This window comes from Brachypodium distachyon, chromosome 2 (genome assembly GCF_000005505.3).
Source record: "Brachypodium distachyon strain Bd21 chromosome 2, Brachypodium_distachyon_v3.0, whole genome shotgun sequence".
Classification (NCBI taxonomy): domain Eukaryota; kingdom Viridiplantae; phylum Streptophyta; class Magnoliopsida; order Poales; family Poaceae; genus Brachypodium; species Brachypodium distachyon.
The window spans coordinates 49,027,420-49,047,663 of NC_016132.3; the positions used below are offsets into that span (position 1 = coordinate 49,027,420).

Genomic DNA, 20,244 nt, shown 5'->3' on the forward strand with positions numbered 1-20,244 from the left:
CCTAATCCAACAAAAACACTTCCCCTGGCGCAGCGGAGAAAACACAATTAAAAACCCAAAGATATCTCTTCACACATTCGACCTTGTAACGGCAGGTTGATCTTGCAATGCAGCATATAGTCCAGCATGTGGTGCCTCCTTCCATCCGAGAGCCGGTGGCTCTGGCATGCAGGCTCTATCTTGTCAGACACCGTTTAAATTCAGAAAAAACAGGGGAACATGTTCATTCTCTCAGCCTTCATCCCCAGCGTGTTAATCTGGGCCAACGGGAGCCGCTACGATAACGCGCGCTAAGGCAGTTCAGCCGTGATTATGGGGGATGATTGAGGAGGGGAAAAGAAAGGGAAGGGCCGTGGGATACTGTTCAGAGCACCTGGACGGGTCACGAGCCGAGGAGGTATCATCGAGGGTGGAGATTGCGGCGGACGGCGCGCGTGTGTGCTGCTTTTGGCACGAGGAGGAAGACGGGCACGAGGGCTCCTACGGGCATGGGCTTGGCGCTCTCGGGGAAGCTGGCCTAAGAGGAAGAACGGGTGTGGCCCAAGAATAAAAAAAGAAAAGAAGAGAAAAATAAGAGAGAAGACCCAAAAATGGCTTGGCTGGACCGTGGCAGCGCACGGGCATTCTGCTAGTCAGATCAAACAAACAAAAAACAGACGAAGGTGACAAGACCCAATTACACAACACCAACAAGAAAAACACACATAAAAGGGACCATAGTCGGTGGTCGTTATCTGGAAAAGGGACCATAGTCGGTGGTCATTGTCTGGAAAACAATTATCTTGTTCGAGAGTGAGGTTACATCGTTAACGATAAAAGCATAAGCTAAGGAGGATGATCATATATCTAAACTCTAGCATCCCGGCCACAGGAGAAACGAGCAATGTCATGCGCAGTTTTGTTTGATTTTCAAGGACAATGTTCAATTTTGATGCACACAAACTCTCCCAAATAGTGATAACGGTTATCATATATGATAGCCGCGGTAGAGTTTGAAATGCCATTGTCTTGGATCGTCCGGATAAAAATAGCATCGGCAGAATTCACAACCACCCTCGTGCATTCGACGCTTTAAAAAAAAGCTAGCGAAAGACCGTGGAAGAGCACCCGAGTGTCTGCAGACTCCATATCCGGAATCATGGGTAACCTGCCGGCTGGCACCCATAAAATGGAAGTTTCAAGCACCTAAGAGCAAGTACAACAGTTCTCCTAAAGTCTCCCCAATACCAAATTTAGGGGGGGAAGCCCAAAAACAACGTCCAACAGTTCCCTAAAGCCTCCCGAATATTTTGGCGTCCCCGATCGAGAGCTCTTTCTCCCCTACAGATCGGGGAGCCCAATCCCTCCCCCTATCCACGCGAGGAGCAACAGATGCCTCCCTCCCGCCACCACGCGCCCGCCCCCCTTCTCCTTTCTCTGTTTCTTGCTTCGATTTGGGGTGGCAGATGCGGGAGGCGGCAGCCAGCACGCGGCGGCGGCAGCCAACACGCGGGCGGCGGCGGCCAGATGGGAGCGGCTCTGCTTCGCGGGCGGCGGCTTGATGGGGGCGGCGGTGGGCTGGCTTGCCGGGATTTGGGGAGAAGGAGCAGGGGCGGCTGACGGATTGGTGGGGAAGAAAGGAGGAAAAAGAGACAGCTCGGTGGGGAAGAAATAGCGGGAGAGGGGGGAAATCCAGCGCGAAAAAAAGAAAAAGAAAATGATTGTTACACAAAATTCTTAAAATATAGATAATAGGAGATCTTTTAGAGAAACTGCTGGAGTTGGACAATTTTTAGGAAAGAATATTTTTAGGAGAGTGCCCTATTTTGAGATATAAGAGAGATATTTTAGGAGAACTGCTGGACTTGGCATAACACAATATACCTTTTCTAAGAAAGATCCAAGCATAACCAGAGAAAAAAATTGCGAAAAAAGAGCCCACGTAACCCATGTTGTTCCATCTCTAAACCATAGCAACGACAGAAAAAACAATCGATAAAGCCCATGCGGCCCATCCCGTAGCATCTCTCAGCAACAAACAAAGCGGTCAAAATTCTCAGCACACATATTCTAAAAAAAAAACTCAGCACACAGGAATCTTGATTTCACTTATAAAAAAAAACTTGATTACAAATCAGACGGGTAACGAGTCGACCAAGAAATAGAAAAATTATACATTGGATACTTCCTTGAGCATCCGGGTCTCCGGGATCTTGATTTCTACGAGTACTCGTAGTATAATTTATTAGGAGTAACCCATGTTTTATTTCTCAAATCGATGACACCTTACAAAATGGAAATGACACAGTAACAATTTCATGTTGATGGAGAGACGGGCACTCGCTTTCAAAAGTAAAAATATTCTACTAGATGCATCGATCGCGCCTAGCGCATGCGCATGTAACATTTGAAAGCAAGCAGCCGGGTTGACTTTGACTTCACTTGCTGATTCCATTCTCGGGAGCGTTTTTCCACTTTATCGCAAGGTTCAGCAACGCTGTTTTGGACTCCCCGCCGTCGCTCAGAGACTCGTTCGCCCGCCGCATGGCCTCCTGCGCCCGCTGCCGGAGCTCCCTCCCTCCGTCGGACTCAATCAGCCACCTCGCCTTCGCTGCGACCTCCCGTGCTTCAACCATTTCCCTGTCGTACCCATCCATGGCCACGGCCAGCCGGAGCTCCTCGACCAAGAACACCTTGTTCATCCGCTGCTCCGCGTACAGAGGCCACGCCAGCATCGGCACGCCCGCCATGACGGACTCCAGCACCGAGTTCCACCCGCAGTGCGTCACGAACCCGCCCAACGCGCCGTGGGCCAGAACTTCCCTTTGCGGCGCCCACGACGTGAGCACCAGCCCCCTGTCCTTTGTCCGCTGCAGGAATCCTTCTGGGAACAGCGCGTCGATGTGGTTGTCGTTGTTGTCCTGTTTGTGCTCGTCGCTAGGCAGCGGGCGCCTCAGGGCCCACAAGAACCGTTGGCCGCTCGCCTCCAGCCCCGCCGCCATCTCCTTGATCTGCTCGGCGCTGAACCGCCCCATGCTGCCGAAACAGAGGAACACCACACTGGCCTTGGGCTGGCCATCGAGCCATGCGAGGCATTCGTGGCGCTTCTTCGTCCCGACCTCCTCGGTCTTCACCAGTGGACCTATGCAGTACAGCGGCGGCGTTCGACGCCCGGGGGCAGTGCAAAGGCCGGAGACGATGGCCTCCGCAGCGCGCGGCTCCAAGGAGTGGCAGCTGTTCACGATCACGCCCTGGGAGTCGCACAACTGCTCCGCCAAGGCCAGGAAGAGCTTATTGCCCATGCTGTCGCGGTCGAGGACAGACGCGGCGAGGTGATCTGCCGGCATCGGGGGCAATCCCGGTGCGTGCACGAAACCGCCGCCGAGATCACGGAAGCTCAGATTCATCTGCCCCTGGATGACTGGATTGTAGAGACAGAAGGCGACGCTGGCGATGCAAGTGGTGAGGAAGAAGTAGGTCGGGATGCCGAGCTCGGCGCCGACGTCGAAGGCGCTGCTGCAGAAGAAATCGATGACGAGAGCGGCCGGGGACGCGGACCGGAGGAAGTCACGGAGGTCCGGGTTGGAGGCGCGCGCAAGCTCGAAGATCTTAGCCTCGTGAGCGTCCGCGGGCATGTCGGAGGGAAGCGTGGCATGGGGGAGACGGTGGACGGACATCGATGGATTGGCGGCCGCGACGCCTGCGAGGAATGGATCGTCGCTGGCTTGATCAGCCTCCCCGCCGCCGAGGACGACGGCCACGTCGAGACCCTGCGCCGCGAGTAGCTTGCCGAGCCCCGCCGCCGGGACCAAGTGGCCCGTCAGGCCCGCCGGGGCGTAGATGACCACAAGCTTCTTTGGATTGTTGTCGGCGTGGCTGTTGTTTGCGGTGGTCATCTTGCGAGGGTGGAAATGGCCTGGCAGGAACTGTCTGCACGGGTGAGAAGGCGACGGAAATGCTCCGCGTTGCCTCTGCGTTCTCTCTTGGTTCTTTCCCTTGGGAGAAAATTTAAGGTGCCCGCAAACTAATCTGAGCAATCCTCTTGGTCGGCAAGACGATAAGAATGGCTGTATACGGCACATTAAAGCTACGGAGCAAATAATAATGCCATTAAAGCCTGGAAGAAAACAATATATTATGCATTAAAGCAGAATATTAATTGAGAAAATATATAAACAATGCTAATTAATGCATAATTTCACATTTCCATTCTACGGCACAAAGCCGTGGATCGATTGTCGAGATTCGGAGAATCGGAGATACTATTACTAACACAGATACACGTTGATTGTTACCCAAAGATTTAGATAAATCATACAGGTTCCATCGGTAAGATACGGAGTACGTACATGCATATCAATGTTGCAAAAAAGAATACTAGTATGATAAGGTACCACTAAATAAATTTTGCGGCGTGCACGTCATTAATGAACAAATAATACCTATTATTTATGTTGATTAATTCTTTTTATTTATGTTGTCTCCTTCTACAAAAATTATATGATCTCGCATCTTATAGTATCCATAAACCAGAGAGTTTTGACCTTCTTCATTGGCAATACAGAGGAATGATATAATCTTCAGTAAGGGAGATGCTTCCGTCAGTGCGTCGGCTCAATTCCTGTTCAGTTATGCCGACGCGATGCTTCTGATTAAGGACAAGTCTCTTGCACCAGATATTAAAGGAAAATCGTCTCTAGTTGCTCCTGTGCCTGCCGTTGATCTTAATACAGTTCGTCAAACGTCCGAGTGGAAGCCACCAGACACAGGGTGGACAAAACTGAATGTGGACGCAAGTTTTTTGCCGATATCTGGAGAGGCTGCGTGGGGTGCGGTTGTTCGTGATGAGCACGGGTCGGTCGTCGCCTCAAGTTGGAATGTTATCGATGACTGTCAGTCGGTGGAGATGGCAGAGGGTTTTGCCTGCCTAGAGGGCATCAAATGGGTTCGTGGTTTCAGTGCCCTACCGCTCATCCTCGAAAACGACTGTCAGGGGCTTATCACGACGCTGCTTGATCCTACAGAAACAAGATCTTCTCTAAGGCCTGTCATTCAGGAAATTAGACACCTTGCCCCCTTCGATCCTGGCATTCAGTTCAAGTTCACAAGTCGCGTTAACAATGGAGTAGCTCATGAGATTGCTAAGTTCTGTATAGTTTAGGCCGTGGTGGTGTGGTGTGGGAGGGCGTTCCGCCTTGTGCTGAACGATCGCTTGCATGTGATTGCAAGAACATTCCTGTTTGATTAATATAGCACCACCTTTTTAAAAAAAAATACAGATAATACATGTAATCACGTCATAATTGGAAGACTAGTACTTTCTCCGTCCAACGAAAGAGATCTCAAGTATGTCAAAACTTGGAATTCAAATTTAGTCAAAGTTGAGACATCTTTTATTGGACGGAGGAAGTAACATAGTTTTAGTTTTGAACATAACTAGGAAAGTGTACAAACAGAAACAGTGATTTTTAGATGAATACATAGTTTCATTTTATTAAGGTGAATATACTACTGTAGTTTTATAAAGAAGGTTCCCCTTCCAAGCACTAGAGACGTGCACTTCTGTTCTGCCGTGGGAGTATTTGAAATCACTGACGTCGGCGTCTTTCGAAGCCGCAGGTTGCAACTAACCAGCGTGACCAGTGGGCTTTGTTTTTTCTTTGTTTTCCATTCAGTAAAATGATCATGTTTCATGTTTGTACCCCAACCACATGTCCACTTGTGCAATGTGCGTGCCGGTGAGGTGGACATATGGGGCTGTGGAACTGCCTGTCTCCACGTGAGTGTACATTTATTTGGAGTCTGCGTGAGGTTCGGAACCTGGGAAGGATGCGTGGCAGAGAATACAGCCATTCATGACAGGTAACTCATCTGGTGGCCAGCCATGCCAGTGAGATTGAAGTACTGTTTCCTAAGCCAACGGGCAACCGGAGGCAGGATCACCCAAATTCAGAAGATATTACGAATACGTGGCAGATTTAGTACAAGGGTCGGAGGGAGTAGGTGGGTTGACGAAGTATGCTCGTGTATCTCTAAAGAATTTAAATACAAAAATTTCATCTACGGATAGAGAAACAGAAAAAACAAACAAATTAAACTATGTGTTAAAAAAATATTTTAGTATGTATACACAATGAACATATATCATACTATTTGTGTCATTAATTTCTTTTTTTTCTCAACTTGTGTGTGTTGTATTTGAAATTTTCTGGCATTGTTAATTACACAAAAAAAAACTTCTTAAAATTGGTGTGCTCCGAGGCTTGGGAGCATGGACGGCAACACCGCAAGCCATGAAGCACTAGATATTCTCTCACCATAGATCTAGCTCAAGTAGGGAGATAATTTCAGGCTTGGTGTTGGTGCACCCATCTCTTAGAGAAATACAACTTTGTAAGCATTTACATCATAAATATAATAAGAAAAATGTTAAATTCGAATGGCAGCTTGAAAAAAAATACAAAACCTGACATGAATACTAACATTATTCATGGTCGGTATATTTTTCTATTTCTAAGTTTACATTATGTTTTTTATGTTGGGTTTAGAATGTTCAAGCAGGGTGAACAATGGTCTCTATTGCATTGTTTTTTTTTAATCAACACTTCTATAAAACCAAAGCAGAGGACATCAAACGCAGATTGTGCGAGTTTCCTTCAGGTGGGTCTTGGACACTCCAGTGATGCATTTACTAGGAATTACGAAAATACATAACTCAAGTTCCAATTGATTGGGCCCAGCAAGAACAATAATATAGACAAATTGGCTATAAGATTTTGTCATATCATCTATAAGCAGTATAACAATGTAGCTAGTAGGTATAATAGTTGTCTATAAAGGTGCACTAATTTATTCATATCTAGTCCATTTTATAGTCTCACGCAGCTCTTAGGAGCTCATGCTGCACCTGTCTATTAACTTATAACCTACTTCCTTTTTATTTCTTCTTCTCTCCCCTCCGACAAAACAAAAATATAATTCTTTATAGCCAGCTTACACCATCCTATTAAACTTGCTCGTATGGAAGTGGTGCTTGTACCGGGTCACTGTGTCTCTGCACCTGGGCCATTTCAGAAGGTTTCGGGATGATACGAGTACGTTGGTAGGGGCATGCTTGGTCGGAGCCCAAGCTTGTCATTTTGGGAGGCAAATAATTGGTCATATTGTTGTTGGCCAACTCCATTTCATGCATATTAATTGTCTTAAATATGCCTAAATATGGATGTATCTATGTTGGAAAACACGTCTAGATACATATAATATTTCGACGATTAATATGGATCGGAGGGAGTAATAATTAGAGTTGACTCAGGGGCATCGACATGCCAAATTGTGGCAACAGTCCAAACAAAGTCGAACTTAGCAGTCCTGTAGCGCTAGAGTAGGTTGCTTCGTACTAGCGGGTCGTTCGGAGTGTTATTTTTCCTGGAAAAGGGTGGATCAGTCCCCAGATATTGTTGTTAGTAGTTTGCTATCAAGGTGGTGTGAGGAGATAATAATGTCATTCTTATTTCGAACTGCATATTAGGATACTGCCCTCCTGAATGGGAAATGTATTTTTTTACGATATCTCATGAGTAATGAAATCCCCTGTATCCGAATGTTCGTAACATGATTCAATGGGCAAAAGCTGTACTTCATGATAAGGATGAAGACATTACAGGATTACACGCATGACATTCCCTAATCTGGCAGGTGGTTTTTGTTTTTTTGAAAGATATGGTTTTTTGAACAAACTGGCATTCAACGATTGAAAGTTTAAAATGTATCGTCTGTACTAAATTTAAAAAACGTCAGTTTAATCTCCTGTGGTTTTTTGAATTTAGTACAGACGATACATCAGCATGTTTTAAACTTCGATCGTTAAATGGCAGTTTGTTTTATTTTGGCCTGTACACCGCCCGAAGATGGTTTGCTGCCTAGGTTAGATTTTGTATGGTGACGGAGAAAATATGAGGTCATGTGCCGATGCGTCCCATGCCATTCTAATGAAGTGCAGTACGCATGTATGTCCAACCGTGTGAGGAAAAAAACAATTGATCAATGGGCTATAGAGTTTTGCTTTGTTTTTCTTTCTTAAAAAATGTCTTTTAGAGAAGAGTAAAATGCACTCATCACCGTCACTAATTTGGTTCCGATTCTCAATTTAGTCACTATGTTTTGAAAAACGAAAATTATGGTCGGTGAACTTGACGAGTTATCCCTCACCAGTACCGTATTTTGTACGTATGGGTCTGTGCATGTGCCAGCTCAGGTCAAATTTTTGCATTCGGCACCCTAAATAATAATTCACGAGGACCAGAACACATTTTTGTAAACTCAGGAGCTGTGGGACCCATCAAATCCCTTACTGTTGAAAAATTCCCTATTCCCCCACCCAAATCCCTCACCCGAATCCCCTCCCTTGTAGCTTATTCAGGGGTCTTGATGCAAAAATTTGATCTGAGCTGACACAGGCTAGGAACCCTAATTTCGTGCTTTTTGCAACCAGCGAGCTGCTAGTAAAGTTCGAGAGTTACACTTAAGAGACAGCATACTACATCAATCTCTGAAATGGTGTGTGACGATGGTGGTGACACTAGTCTAGACAGTTTATTAGCCAATCATAGCGTACCGAGTCTGGTGCTTAAGTCACTTGAACGTATTAAACCTTCTCGCGACAGCGATTTACTCCGACTTCACCAAATCGTCTGGTTTACTTGCAGACGGGGACATTGTTGCGTTCGGCTTGTCAGCCTCCAATCCTTCAGAACGCAGACCCCATGTAACCCTGCTCCAACGTCCAACCTAAGCGATCCATCTCTCAAAACGCAAACTAAACCCAGAATTCGGATACAAATTTGCTATTTGTAAGGGCGCCCAGAAGGTGCTCTGCTTTTTCATCAGACCGATGGCTCGCGAGTCGCGAGTCAACTTGTATCAGCGGAAGCCTGCAGTGCAGACCATTTATTAACCGGCACTCCACGGCCGCGAAGTCCACCGGGCGTGTTAGCTCCGCTCCGTCACGACACTTGCCGCGCGCGGCCCGCCCAAAAAGACTTTAATCGAGCAGAATCCGCCGTATAACAAGGCCACGCCATCATCTCGAACTGAACTCGAAAAACAAACTAGGCTAGCCTCCCATAGCTGCTTCTTCTGGTGTTTCTGGTCTCTTCCAGTTCCATTAATTAATCCCACGTACGCCATGGCGACCGTCGGGCCGTCGTACAACGCCACCACAGCGGACGAGAAGAAGGAGCCGACGAGGCCGCTCGCCCACCCATCCCCGGCCGTCCACCCGGCGACCAACGACGACGACGACATCGAGGTCCAGCACCAGGAGGAGGCCGCGACGGGCCCCGCCGGCAGCAACAAGCGCAGCTGGCGCTCCGCGCAGTACCTCCGCAAGCGGCGGCGGCTCGTGCTCTGCTGCTGCGGCTGCTGCGTGACCACCGTGGTCGCCGTGGGCATCGTGGCTCTGGTGCTCGCGCTCACCGTGTTCAAGGTCAAGGACCCCGTCTTCACCATGAACCGCGTCACCCTGGAGGACGTGAACGGCGACTTCCTGGGCAACGGCACGGACCGCCCGGTGTCCGTGAACGCTACGCTCAACGCCGACGTCTCCATCGAGAACCCGAACGTGGCGTCCTTCAGCTTCGCGCGCAGCGAGACGGACTTCTACTACAACGGGGAGACGGTGGGCGTGGCGCACGCGCCAGACGGCGAGGTCGGCGCCGGGCAGACCTTGCGGATGAACGTCACGCTGGACGCGCTCGCCGACCGGATCTCGCCACACGTCAACTTCACCGACCTCATCTTCGGCCAGGACTACGACCTCACCAGCTACACGGAGATCAGCGGGAAAGTGAACGTGCTGGGGATCTACAAGAGGGACCTGTACATCAAGGTGAACTGCTCCATCACCTTGGAGGTCAGCGTCTTCAACTCGGTCCAGAGCAAAACTACGGACTGTGTCGCAGATGTGAGGTGATCGCCCTATCAGGGGCGGCTAGCTAGCTTCATGGGTTGACAATTTTCTGTTACTATTGTGTACTCTATTTGTATTTCTCCGGCCGGATCCTCCATTTCTTCGAGCTATAGACTGCCATGCCATGTAATTACTTGTTTTGAGGTGATTGTGTATAAGTATACATGTCAGTGTGGTTAGTTAACTTTATATTATAAGGTCACAACTTAGCAACTTTGGGTATTGCTTTGGCTGGTTTTTATCTACTCGGACAGGACAGGACAAGAGCAAGCCTACTAATTCATTTTCTAGAGACTGGTAGGCTAACTACCATTTCTCATATGGTCCTTTTTTTCTGACGTATGTCGCGCGTATTTTCTAGTTTATCCGGACCGGTACCTTCTTGATTGCGATCACTATATCTCTTTTGCTTAATCCCGTGCTGTAGCCAATGTCATGCGACAGGCGCAGTGAGCTGCCTCGTGAGCAGGGGCGGAGAAAGTTGAGGGGGGCACTTAGACATTCTTAAGATGGTATAAATTAAATTAGAGGGGGCATCAATGATGAAATTCTAACATTTACATTGGTATATTAAAATTGCATTGGTCCTCGTAGCCTATAAGCTGGATCCGCCCATGCTCATGAGTACTATAAATCTGAAGAGGTTTTCATGTTCAAATATGAACAAGCTGTATTAATATTATCTTGGGTTCACAGATTGTAATTATGTTTACAGATAAGGATACCTTCCCAACTCGATGATTTTGGACTCTACAATTGGTTTCTAAGAGTTTGGTATCCTTGTTTTGCTTGATACTCTTGTGGTGGCTTGGCATCATTTATTACTACTTGAAAAAAAACCTTTTACCGACAAATGCTTAAACACCTTCATCGACGGGTTTAGCGCTCGCCAATAACTATGTGTCAATGGAGAGCCCATCTCCACAGACGAGCAAGACACTCGTCAGTGCAGTGTTCATAACCATTGACATAGGAAGATGTTTCTACCCGCCAGTACTAACTATGAGAAGAGGGGCGGAGTGGCGGTTATTCGGCATTGTTTTATAGTCGTTGACATTTCGACATGGACAGCGGACACTTTCTCTTCCCAAGCAACCGCCTCGCGCATGTTTCTTCTCCTCACTACATGGACTGCCTAGTGACGGGAAGTAATAAGGGCATGTTAGTGGGATCACCCTATGGGGACGACTAATTAAGCCAACATTGACATCAAGACCAATATATGCGCCAATGAGTTGAATCTATGTGTCGGTGTTGTATCCCAAAATGGGACTCGAACCACACATCTGCTGACAGGCAACCCACCTCCTGCCAGGCTAGCTAGTTAGTGACGGCGCAACTGCGCTGACAGGCTAGCCCTTACCATGGAGGGAAGGTTTCTTTTTTGGGGTAGTGTACACAGGCACGATATGGTGGTTGCCTCCTTCTTCCTGAGTAGGACTCTATGACACGTACAGGTAAGACTCTTTGTCAGTTTGGATATGAACTCGATGGTATAGATTGGCAGGTCAAATAGTATGTGAAATGCACATAATGAGTAGTTAAGGCTGGTCATAGTGGGAGTGACATAGGTGGTATCATGCAATTTCACCTAAACATTTGGTTGATGTGTCATACCATGAAATGCAGTGGCGGAGCCAGAAATCGAAGAAGGATGGTGCTAATATAGGCCTAATGGTGCTATATCTGTAGATTTTCATACTTATAAGCCGGATTATCAATAGCTTCTCCTTCTAAACATCCTAGCTAGGCCGGTGCCACACCGCCCTGGATCCGCCCGTGATTAAATGAAAAAAGATATAGTAGTAGGATACGGGTAACATAATGTTTTTCAAGGTATGGTGTCTTTTCTAAAGCAATAAATGAAGGCACTATGATACTATGCTTATGATACTATACATTATAAAGATACTCTATGTTACTCTCACTATGACCAGTCTAATGGTCAAAATTAAACCTCAAAATTTGTGAAGTACACTGAATGAGTTGTTAAGATATGATTATGAGCCAACCTATCTCTCTTTACAAACATTGTTATACTAAAAAGATATAATTACATGTTATTTAATTTTTATAAACTATTAGGGATGTTTGGGAGTATTTTTCAATGAAGTTTCAGTACGTAGTTCAAAAATACCAAAACTGTACTTAGCAATACCATACTCCCAAACAACTTCTTAATTATAGATTACTGTTCTTTCTGTAAATTTCTATGAAATTAATGCCAGCTCCCCAAACGGGCATAAATGGTTTATCTTGCAGGCAAGCACTAGAGGGTTTTCTATAGGTGCAAGAACAACAGTTAAGACAAAGCTAGCCGTTCATTGCATACAAGACAAAAAAGGATCCGAGGTCTTCGCGGTATTACTCTTACATGTGCTTAGCACAAATATACACTTTGGTTGTTTTTGAACTTTTTGCAAATCAAATGGGCTCGTTTAGAGCAATTTCAAGTGCACAAGTAACTCCAAAAATGACACTAGATATGATGACTAGCCAATAAACGTACAATGTGAGACAGAGAATAGGAAGCAGCAATTCAATCTGTACCAAAAAGATCAATATTTCCTCATTATGGCATGGGTTGAAACATCAAATTCAGTAGGTTAACATTTACAACAAAATGACTTCAGTTTATAAAGTCATTGTTAGTTAGGTAGTCATCCAAATCCTCAACTTCTTTTTTGACTAAATTCCAAATCCTCAAGTAGGCACTTGGTAGCACGGTAGGTCCCAATGTTCCACGTAATTCTATGCATCCTGCGCTGTATCCTTGAATTTTCGGCCTCAAGGACCCAAATTTGGGAAAACATTGCCAGGGTGATTTTGTTTGGGGTCAGACAACATAGATATACTGGCAATTTTCAGTACTGAACCAAGAATAGAGTAATTCAGAAGCCCACATGATAGCTTCACTGTGATGAAACAATAATTGACAATAACGTGATTGCCTTACACAAAGAATATGTTCTGCTAACCATACACGGAATCACATGTCCATGTATGTAGCCACAAAGGTTAGCAGGCAAATGAACTGTTTTTGGACGCAGCAATCAACATTCATGCAACATCCAACTCACCAACCATCTAGAGCGAGGAAAATTCCTACGCGTATACTAAGGGGCTTTAATGAGGAATGCTGTTGCTTACCTGGCTGTTGCAACAATGTGGTTGTTGCATATATGGAGAATGCAAAGGTTATTTTTCCACGCTATTTATTGCAAACAAGACTAAAAGAATGATAAAACAAAGCAGCAATACATTTCACCTATGATAACAGTAATCCAACATATATTTGTCGATCAGCAAGCAATCGAAGTATCAAACTCATAGAATAAGACAAACCACCTAATGATCACAATTAAAAAAAAAGAATGCAAACTGTGCAAAGAATATTTAACTTTTGATCGATCTACGATCTCTGTCATGTTGTATAGCAACTGCAAACACTCAATTATACCATCTCACGATAAGGCAATCGATCTGCAACGGAAACCAGTAACATTGTATTTACAACTATGCCTTGCTCCAGCATCTACTTCTAAGTTACAAAATTTCGTCGAAGCAATAGTACTACTACGAAGCAAACAACCGTCTGCATATCCTAAGCACACCACCGGTCGAACTAGCACCTAAAATCCCACATGCATGTACCCCTGACCAATGAAGCAATCCAACAAATTTATAACAACCTTAACCTTAAACGCAAAAAAGCAGAAGTACTAATTAAAGATCACCAATGTGCCATTCACCTGCTGCGCCTTCGATCGGCGGCGTAGTGCGAGAGCGGGACGAGCTCCGAGAGCGGCGTCGCGAGCGGCGTGGCGACGGGCGTGGGGATGGGGGACGATCTGCACACGGGGCACGACCCGCTCCTGCGCAGCCAGGCGTCGAGGCACATGACGTGGAACCTGTGCCTGCACTCGGGCATCAGACGCAGCATCTCCCCGTCCCTGTACTCGCAGAGGCAGATCGAGCACATGGCGTCGGCGTCGGCGGCAGCGGCCCTGGACCTGGAGAAGGGGGCCTTGGGGTACGACGCGATGGCGGCGGGGTCGAGCCCGACGGGGGAAGAGGCGGCCGCGGCCGCCGAGGAGTAGGCGTCGGGGGACTCGGACCCCTCGGCGACGAAGAGCACGCGCGGGACGGTGATGGAGAGGTGGCTGGAGCCGGAGGTGGGCGTGAAGGCGCCCGTGAAGTGGCCGCCGCCCCCGGCCGCCCCGCCGTGCCGGAAGCAGAAGTAGGACGCGAGGAGGAGGGAGGCAAGGAGCACGAGGAAGCCGAGCGCGATGGCGATGGAGTAGCCGAGGCCGAGCGTGGCGAGCGAGGAGAGGATGGAAGCGGAGGACATGGGGATCGTGCGTGGAGGGCTGCGACGGGCGACGGCGGCGGCCGAGTGAGTAGTCGAGATGATTTTCGAGTTGGGAGGAAGTGATGCAATGGCATTGGCGGTGTGGTGCGCGTGGAGGGGTCGATGAGCTGGAAGGGAGTAAATGGGGATGGTGGCGTGGTGAATTTTCTTCCTTTCTCTCTCGTCCCGTCGCAGGGGGCCTAGATCTGTTGGTGGTGGGTGGCCGGAGCCAGCGGCTGTATTTATTGCCGGAGAGGGAGGACGGGCCGAGGAGTAATGGCGGGAGATGGGGATGGGGATGCTCTGCTTGGCTCGGCTGCGGGGGAGGCCAGTTGGCCAGTTGGGACTTCGGGAGGGACAAGACAAATTGGGGGAGGGAAAATCTTGTGGAGCTGACTGCTGCTCGGATAATGGAGTTGGAGGTTACAGCATTTGTTTCCGAAAGAACTCCGTAGCGCTCGTCCGCGCGGCGCGGACGAAGCCGACCACGTACGAGCGCTCCTTTCTCTTTTCTCTTTCTGGGCCGTTTCATTTCTTTTCCTGACTCCTGTTTTCAATTAGCCTTCCCAGGCGGTGTCTCTTCCCCCCTTCGCTTTTTCTTTTTTTCTTTAATTTTTTTGCATCGGCCTCGTTCCTCCTCGCCTCCTCGACTCCGCCGCTCTCTTCCTTCGCGGATTCTCTCCAGAGGTCGTCCCAATCCTCGGCGTTGTGGACGGAAGCTGCCTTCCTCCATCCGCGAGATTTCTCGGCGGCACGGGTGGGGGCGGGCGCTGGGTATTTTTTCAGTCGACTCGGCGTCATTGGGTGGCGGTTGCCCCATCCAGTCTAGTCGTCGGCGTGGGTCGCTGCTGACTCCGCGATTCCAAGAGCGGCACGAATCCTCATCGTCGCCGCATCTGGGGCTTCTAGGCTTCTGGATTCGCGGAGCTTCTCCTCGCCGGATTTTCTCGGGCCCGGCCATACCAAGGTAGGGGGTAAGACACTGGGAACCCTCCCTTTTCGATAGCTGCTGGCGTCGTTGGTGTTTTACACTCGGTTTTACCTGGCACGTTGTTCCTGTGCATGCAGGACGTGAGATTGAGTTAGCTGCTTGGAGACCCAGGTGTCGAACGCGACCACACGGGGAGCATGCGGCTGCAGTTATTTTGCGGTTGAATCATCAGCAGGTGACCACTCCTTTTCCATCCCTGGTCTCCCTTACCTCTGATATGACTGACCTCTGAATAAATCCTGATGTTTGGTGTAGAATGATACAACATGAGTGTTTGTCTTGTGGGCAAAATGAGTGTTCCAACACAAATTACATTGGTTTTCAGTTACGACAGTACTCCGGATGTTTCATTTAGAATGATAGTACAAATATATTACCCGTGCTTTCTGTTGTGATTCTTGTTTTTTCCTGAGATGTCAGTGATCTATGAATAAGTTGTCTATGTAAGTTCACTGCTGTTGCAAGTGCTCATGTTTCACTTTAGGCTCTAACACTTGTATAGCTAAATAAACAGATCGCTAGTCTTTTTTTTGTTTTGAGTTAACTAATGGTTTTGCATGCTGGGACTAGAAGCAACCAGCAACAACTTTTTTATTCCAGTGATTCTGTTGGAACTAGCAACATTAGAAATTATAGCCATAACTGTTTGTGGTTTGGATTTTCTGTTACTTTTAGATTTAATTTTTATGGTTGCAATAGAGCAAATAGTAACTTGTGAAGAACCGAGCAATCAATTAGCATTTGCTGAACCTCAGGGTAGTTCCATGTTGAGAAGCAAAATAAACCTTGACGGATGGATTGCTAGAAATAGAAGAGATGGTGCTTTGGAAAGCGAAATAGCTACGCTAGCTAGGTGGATGATGAGAGGATGGGTAGATTTTTACGTGTTTACCTGATTTTCATTTGTTCTTCAGGATGCTGCCGATGAGGTCTAATCAATTGGTTAAATGCACATATCATATAAGTTCTTTTTTGAAGTGTTACTACTTTACTACCTATCAGCCATCATGATTTGGTGGCAGAAACCATTACCTTCTCATGGACGTTGTCTGTTACCTTTTGGTTGTTCCAGCTTGTGACCTTTAGTTGAGGAGATACATATATAACTATGCTTGCGGCCTAGTTGATCTGTTTATTTAGCCTAGCTTACAAGTAGTTGATTCATGATACATGTTCTACTGTCGTTCTAGATTTCTAACTATAGGTCCCCTCTAAGCATATAGTGATTTCTATCTAGATGTGGCTTTGGGGCCATTACACATGCTAGATATAATACGCGGACGTGTCTGTATGTCTAACCATATAGTGATTTGTATCTAGATGTTGCTTTGCGGCTATTTTGCCACTAGTGGTAGTCAACTTACATCATGGTAAGTGACATTTGATTCAAGAAGCTATATTCCCCAATATTACGCATAGCTATGGCCTCACGGTTAGCTGAATCAACTAGTTGGTGCAGGTTGGGAGGTTTGTTTGGGTGAGCTTCATTTTAGTCAGGACTTCAGTGGGAAGTGATTTCCCTGTGCATTTCTAACAGGGAGATCACACAATTCTGCCACATATCTTGCACACTGCATGATCATGTTGGCCTTTGCTGCTATTTATTCGTGGTGCTTCCAATTACTTTTCTAAGTTTTTTTTCTACTCCATAGTAAATGAGATTTCGAAAATCCTTGAGCTTGTAACGATCTTTGGACGAGCTTTTTAACGATTCCATGATGAGCTTTTTAAAGAGCGCATGATGCTTTTCGGATGCTTTCAATTAATTTTCTAAGTTCATGACGAGCTTTTCGATGATCTCACCATGAGCTTTCTAACTTTCTCATGCTGAGCTTTTAATTTTTTCATGACGAGCTTTTAAGGATCCCATCATGAGAGCGTTTTAACTTTGAGCTTTTTAGCATTCTAATAATGAGCTTTTAAGGATCCCATTATGAGCTTTTAAAGAAAGCATAATGTGCTTTATTTTTTCACAAATCCTTTAGAGTTTAGACGTGCTTTCAATTGTTTTTCTAAGTTTATTTTTTCCTCGTCCATTCTACACGAGCTTTTAACGATATCATCATGAGATTTATATTTTTAACATTCTCATCTTTATGATCTTTTAACATCCTTGAGCTTTCAACGATCTTACGATGACCTTTTAGCATTATAACGACGAGCTTTTAAGCATCCCAAGATGAGCTTTTTAACGAACACATTATGTGCTTGTATACTCTCGACTATTTTTCTAACTTAATGATGAGCTTTCGACGATCTCATCATGAGATTTTGACAATCTCATCATGAGCTTTTAGCGATCTCATCATGAGGTTTCAATTTTTCCTAAAACCATTGATCTTTTAGTGATCTTATGATGAGCTTCCAAGGATTCTAACGGTCAGCTTTTTAAGTGTCCCTTGATTAGTTTTTAACGAACGCTTCATGAACTTTTAATTTTTTCTAAAACCATTGAGTATTTTAATTTTATGTAATTAGCCTTTTAACAAACGCATCATGTGCTTTTAATGTTCTAATAATGAGCTTTTTATGATGCCATGATGAATTGCTTAATAAACAAGTCTTGTTTATTTCTTTTTATTTTGAAAATCCTTGAGCTTTTAGCATTCTAGCTATCAGCTTTTAAGGATTCCATGATGACCTTTTAACGAACAAATCATGTGCTTTTGATTTTCAAAAATCTTTGAGACATGCTTTCCAATTTATTTTTCAAAGTTCATGATGATCTTTTTACCAGCTTTTAATTTTTCCAAAATCCACTAAGCATTTTAACTTCCTAAAGATGGAATTTCTTATGATCCCACGATGAGAACGAACAAGTTTTGTACATTTCATTTTTTTTTCCAAAATCCTTGAGCTTTTAACGTTTTAGCACTCTAAGAATCATCTTTTTAAGGATTCCATGATTAGCTTTTAACGAACCCATCATGAAGTTTTTTTTTCCAAAAACCGTTGGGCATTTTAACTTTAAGTATAATGAGTTTTTCAATGAAAGAATCATGTGCTTTTAATGTTCTAATAATAGCTTTTTTTGATGATGCTATGACAAACTTTTTAATAAACAAGTCTTGTCTATTTCTTTTTTTTCGAAAATCCTTGAGCTTGTAGCATTCTAACGATCAGCTTTTTAGGGATCCCATGATGAGCTTTTTAACGAATGCATCATGTCCTTTTGATTTTCAAAAATTCTTGAGACATCCGTTCCAATTATTTTTTCTAAGTTCATGACGAGCTTTAAACAATCTCATGAGCTTCCAAGGACCACCTCATGATATTTTAACAATCTTCTTGAGCTTTTAATTTTTCCAAAATCCATCGAGCATTTGAACTTTCTAAGGATTAGCTATTTAGCGACCACATGATTAGCTTTTGATGTTCCAATGACGAGCTTTTCTTATGATCCCACGATGAGTTTTTAATGAAGAAGTTTTGTACATTTCATTTTTATCGAAAATAAATTTTTTCTTCTGATTTTTGTGAAAGGACGATGACTAGAGAATCTGGTAATTCGTTTTCTCTCATATCACCTTTTAGACTTTTATACACGCCTTTTAGATTTTGTGTTCTGTACTTCCAATAAATTATTCATACTAGCTCCGACGAGCTTTTTTTTTTGTCTTCTTCTAGGTTGTGCTCGTTGGCGTTAGATAAGATTTTAATTGTTTCGAGAGGAGGATTGCAATCGAATTTTTTGATATGAGATCGATTTGAGATTCCGTTGTTGAAAATATGCCCTAGAGGCAATAATAAATTTGTTATTATCACATTTCCTTGTTCTTGATAAAGGTTTATTATCCATGCTATAATTGTATTGATAGGAAACTAAATACATGTGTGGATAAGCCATCATCCATGACACAAGATCGCTTTTCGTAGACTTCTCATAGAACTAAAATTTGGAAGTTTTGTGTAATGATTATAGAAGTTTGAATATCGGATCATAACAGTGGGATCTACTAAAATTTGTAAGTTTTATGTCAGTATTTTAAAAGTTTGCATATTTGTCAGGAAAGACATAACTTTTTGCATAAAAAACTTCTTATGTGATTTTTATTATCTCAATATGACTTGAAAGTGTCTAGTCTTCTTGATTGAAAGTGCTTTTTTTAGAGGGCTTATTGAAAGTGCTATTCCCCACCCGTTTTAGTTCCCTGAAAACCACTGTCCCAAGAAAAGACAAAAAAAAGCACAACGTCAACACTTTTCTATAGTAAAAAAGACAAACATGGGAAAAGAGGAAAAGACTGGATCAGACTTGTAGTTGTTGGGCTTTAGCACCAGGCCTAGCATGGACAAAGCAGAATGCGTGCACGGGAGGAGGAGGCTGAACGAAGCCAGGGACGAGGCCGAATGCGGGATGGGACAAAAACGGGAAAAGAGGAACGAGTCGAACGCAGGAGCGCATGGACCATACTTGGTCGGAATCGTCCGCCGATACAGAACCTGACGGAGCTCCGCCAATTAGCACTGCCCATTTGTTTCACCTTTCGGGATGGGAGCAACACTAGTCAACGCACATTTTCACCGGTCGGTGATTCCACCTGATGTTTAAATTTAGCAGTCTAGTAATTATCTTGGACTAGACTAAACAACAGCGTTCCCCACCTAACTAGCTGCAGCAGTGCCCGCTAAGCTGCAGCGCACCCGTTAGGCGAGCTTCGCGCGCTCGCTTCCCGCCTGTTGACTAGCTTTAGCATACGGGACTTCTGCTTTCCTTTCATAGGCGCGTCAGAGTTGCCATGTGCGTGTCAGATGCCATATGATTTCCCTTGCCCATCACGAACCGTCTCTCAAAATGCATGTTGGCCATATCCTGCAAAAATAGGACATATCTCATTTGACATTTCATTATTATTAATATACCCTGCTACAGTGTATTGCACTGCCACTGCTCACTATCATTCATGTGTTTTTTCTATATGAAAAATCCATGAATACAATTACCAGCCCAAGGTA

General features: G+C 45.2%; 3 protein-coding genes across 3 annotated transcripts; 1 reads left to right on the forward strand and 2 right to left on the reverse strand.

The window, feature by feature from the left end:
* Positions 1 to 2,062: 2,062 nt before the first annotated feature.
* On the reverse strand, positions 2,063 to 4,019 carry LOC100840414 (anthocyanidin 5,3-O-glucosyltransferase). The gene has a single exon (XM_003567040.4). It carries the CDS (start codon positions 3,873 to 3,875, stop codon positions 2,418 to 2,420), a length of 1,458 nt encoding a protein of 485 aa, XP_003567088.1. The 5' UTR covers positions 3,876 to 4,019; the 3' UTR covers positions 2,063 to 2,417.
* A 4,909-nt stretch (positions 4,020 to 8,928) lies between these two features.
* On the forward strand, positions 8,929 to 10,168 carry LOC100841021. The gene has a single exon (XM_003567042.4). The coding sequence runs from the start codon at positions 9,164 to 9,166 to the stop codon at positions 9,947 to 9,949; it is 786 nt and encodes a 261-aa protein (XP_003567090.1). The 5' UTR covers positions 8,929 to 9,163; the 3' UTR covers positions 9,950 to 10,168.
* A 2,358-nt stretch (positions 10,169 to 12,526) lies between these two features.
* On the reverse strand, positions 12,527 to 14,676 carry LOC100841321 (RING-H2 finger protein ATL67-like). Its single transcript, XM_010233973.3, has one exon. It carries the CDS (start codon positions 14,295 to 14,297, stop codon positions 13,695 to 13,697), a length of 603 nt encoding a protein of 200 aa, XP_010232275.1. The 5' UTR covers positions 14,298 to 14,676; the 3' UTR covers positions 12,527 to 13,694.
* Between the last annotated feature and the right edge of the window lie 5,568 nt (positions 14,677 to 20,244).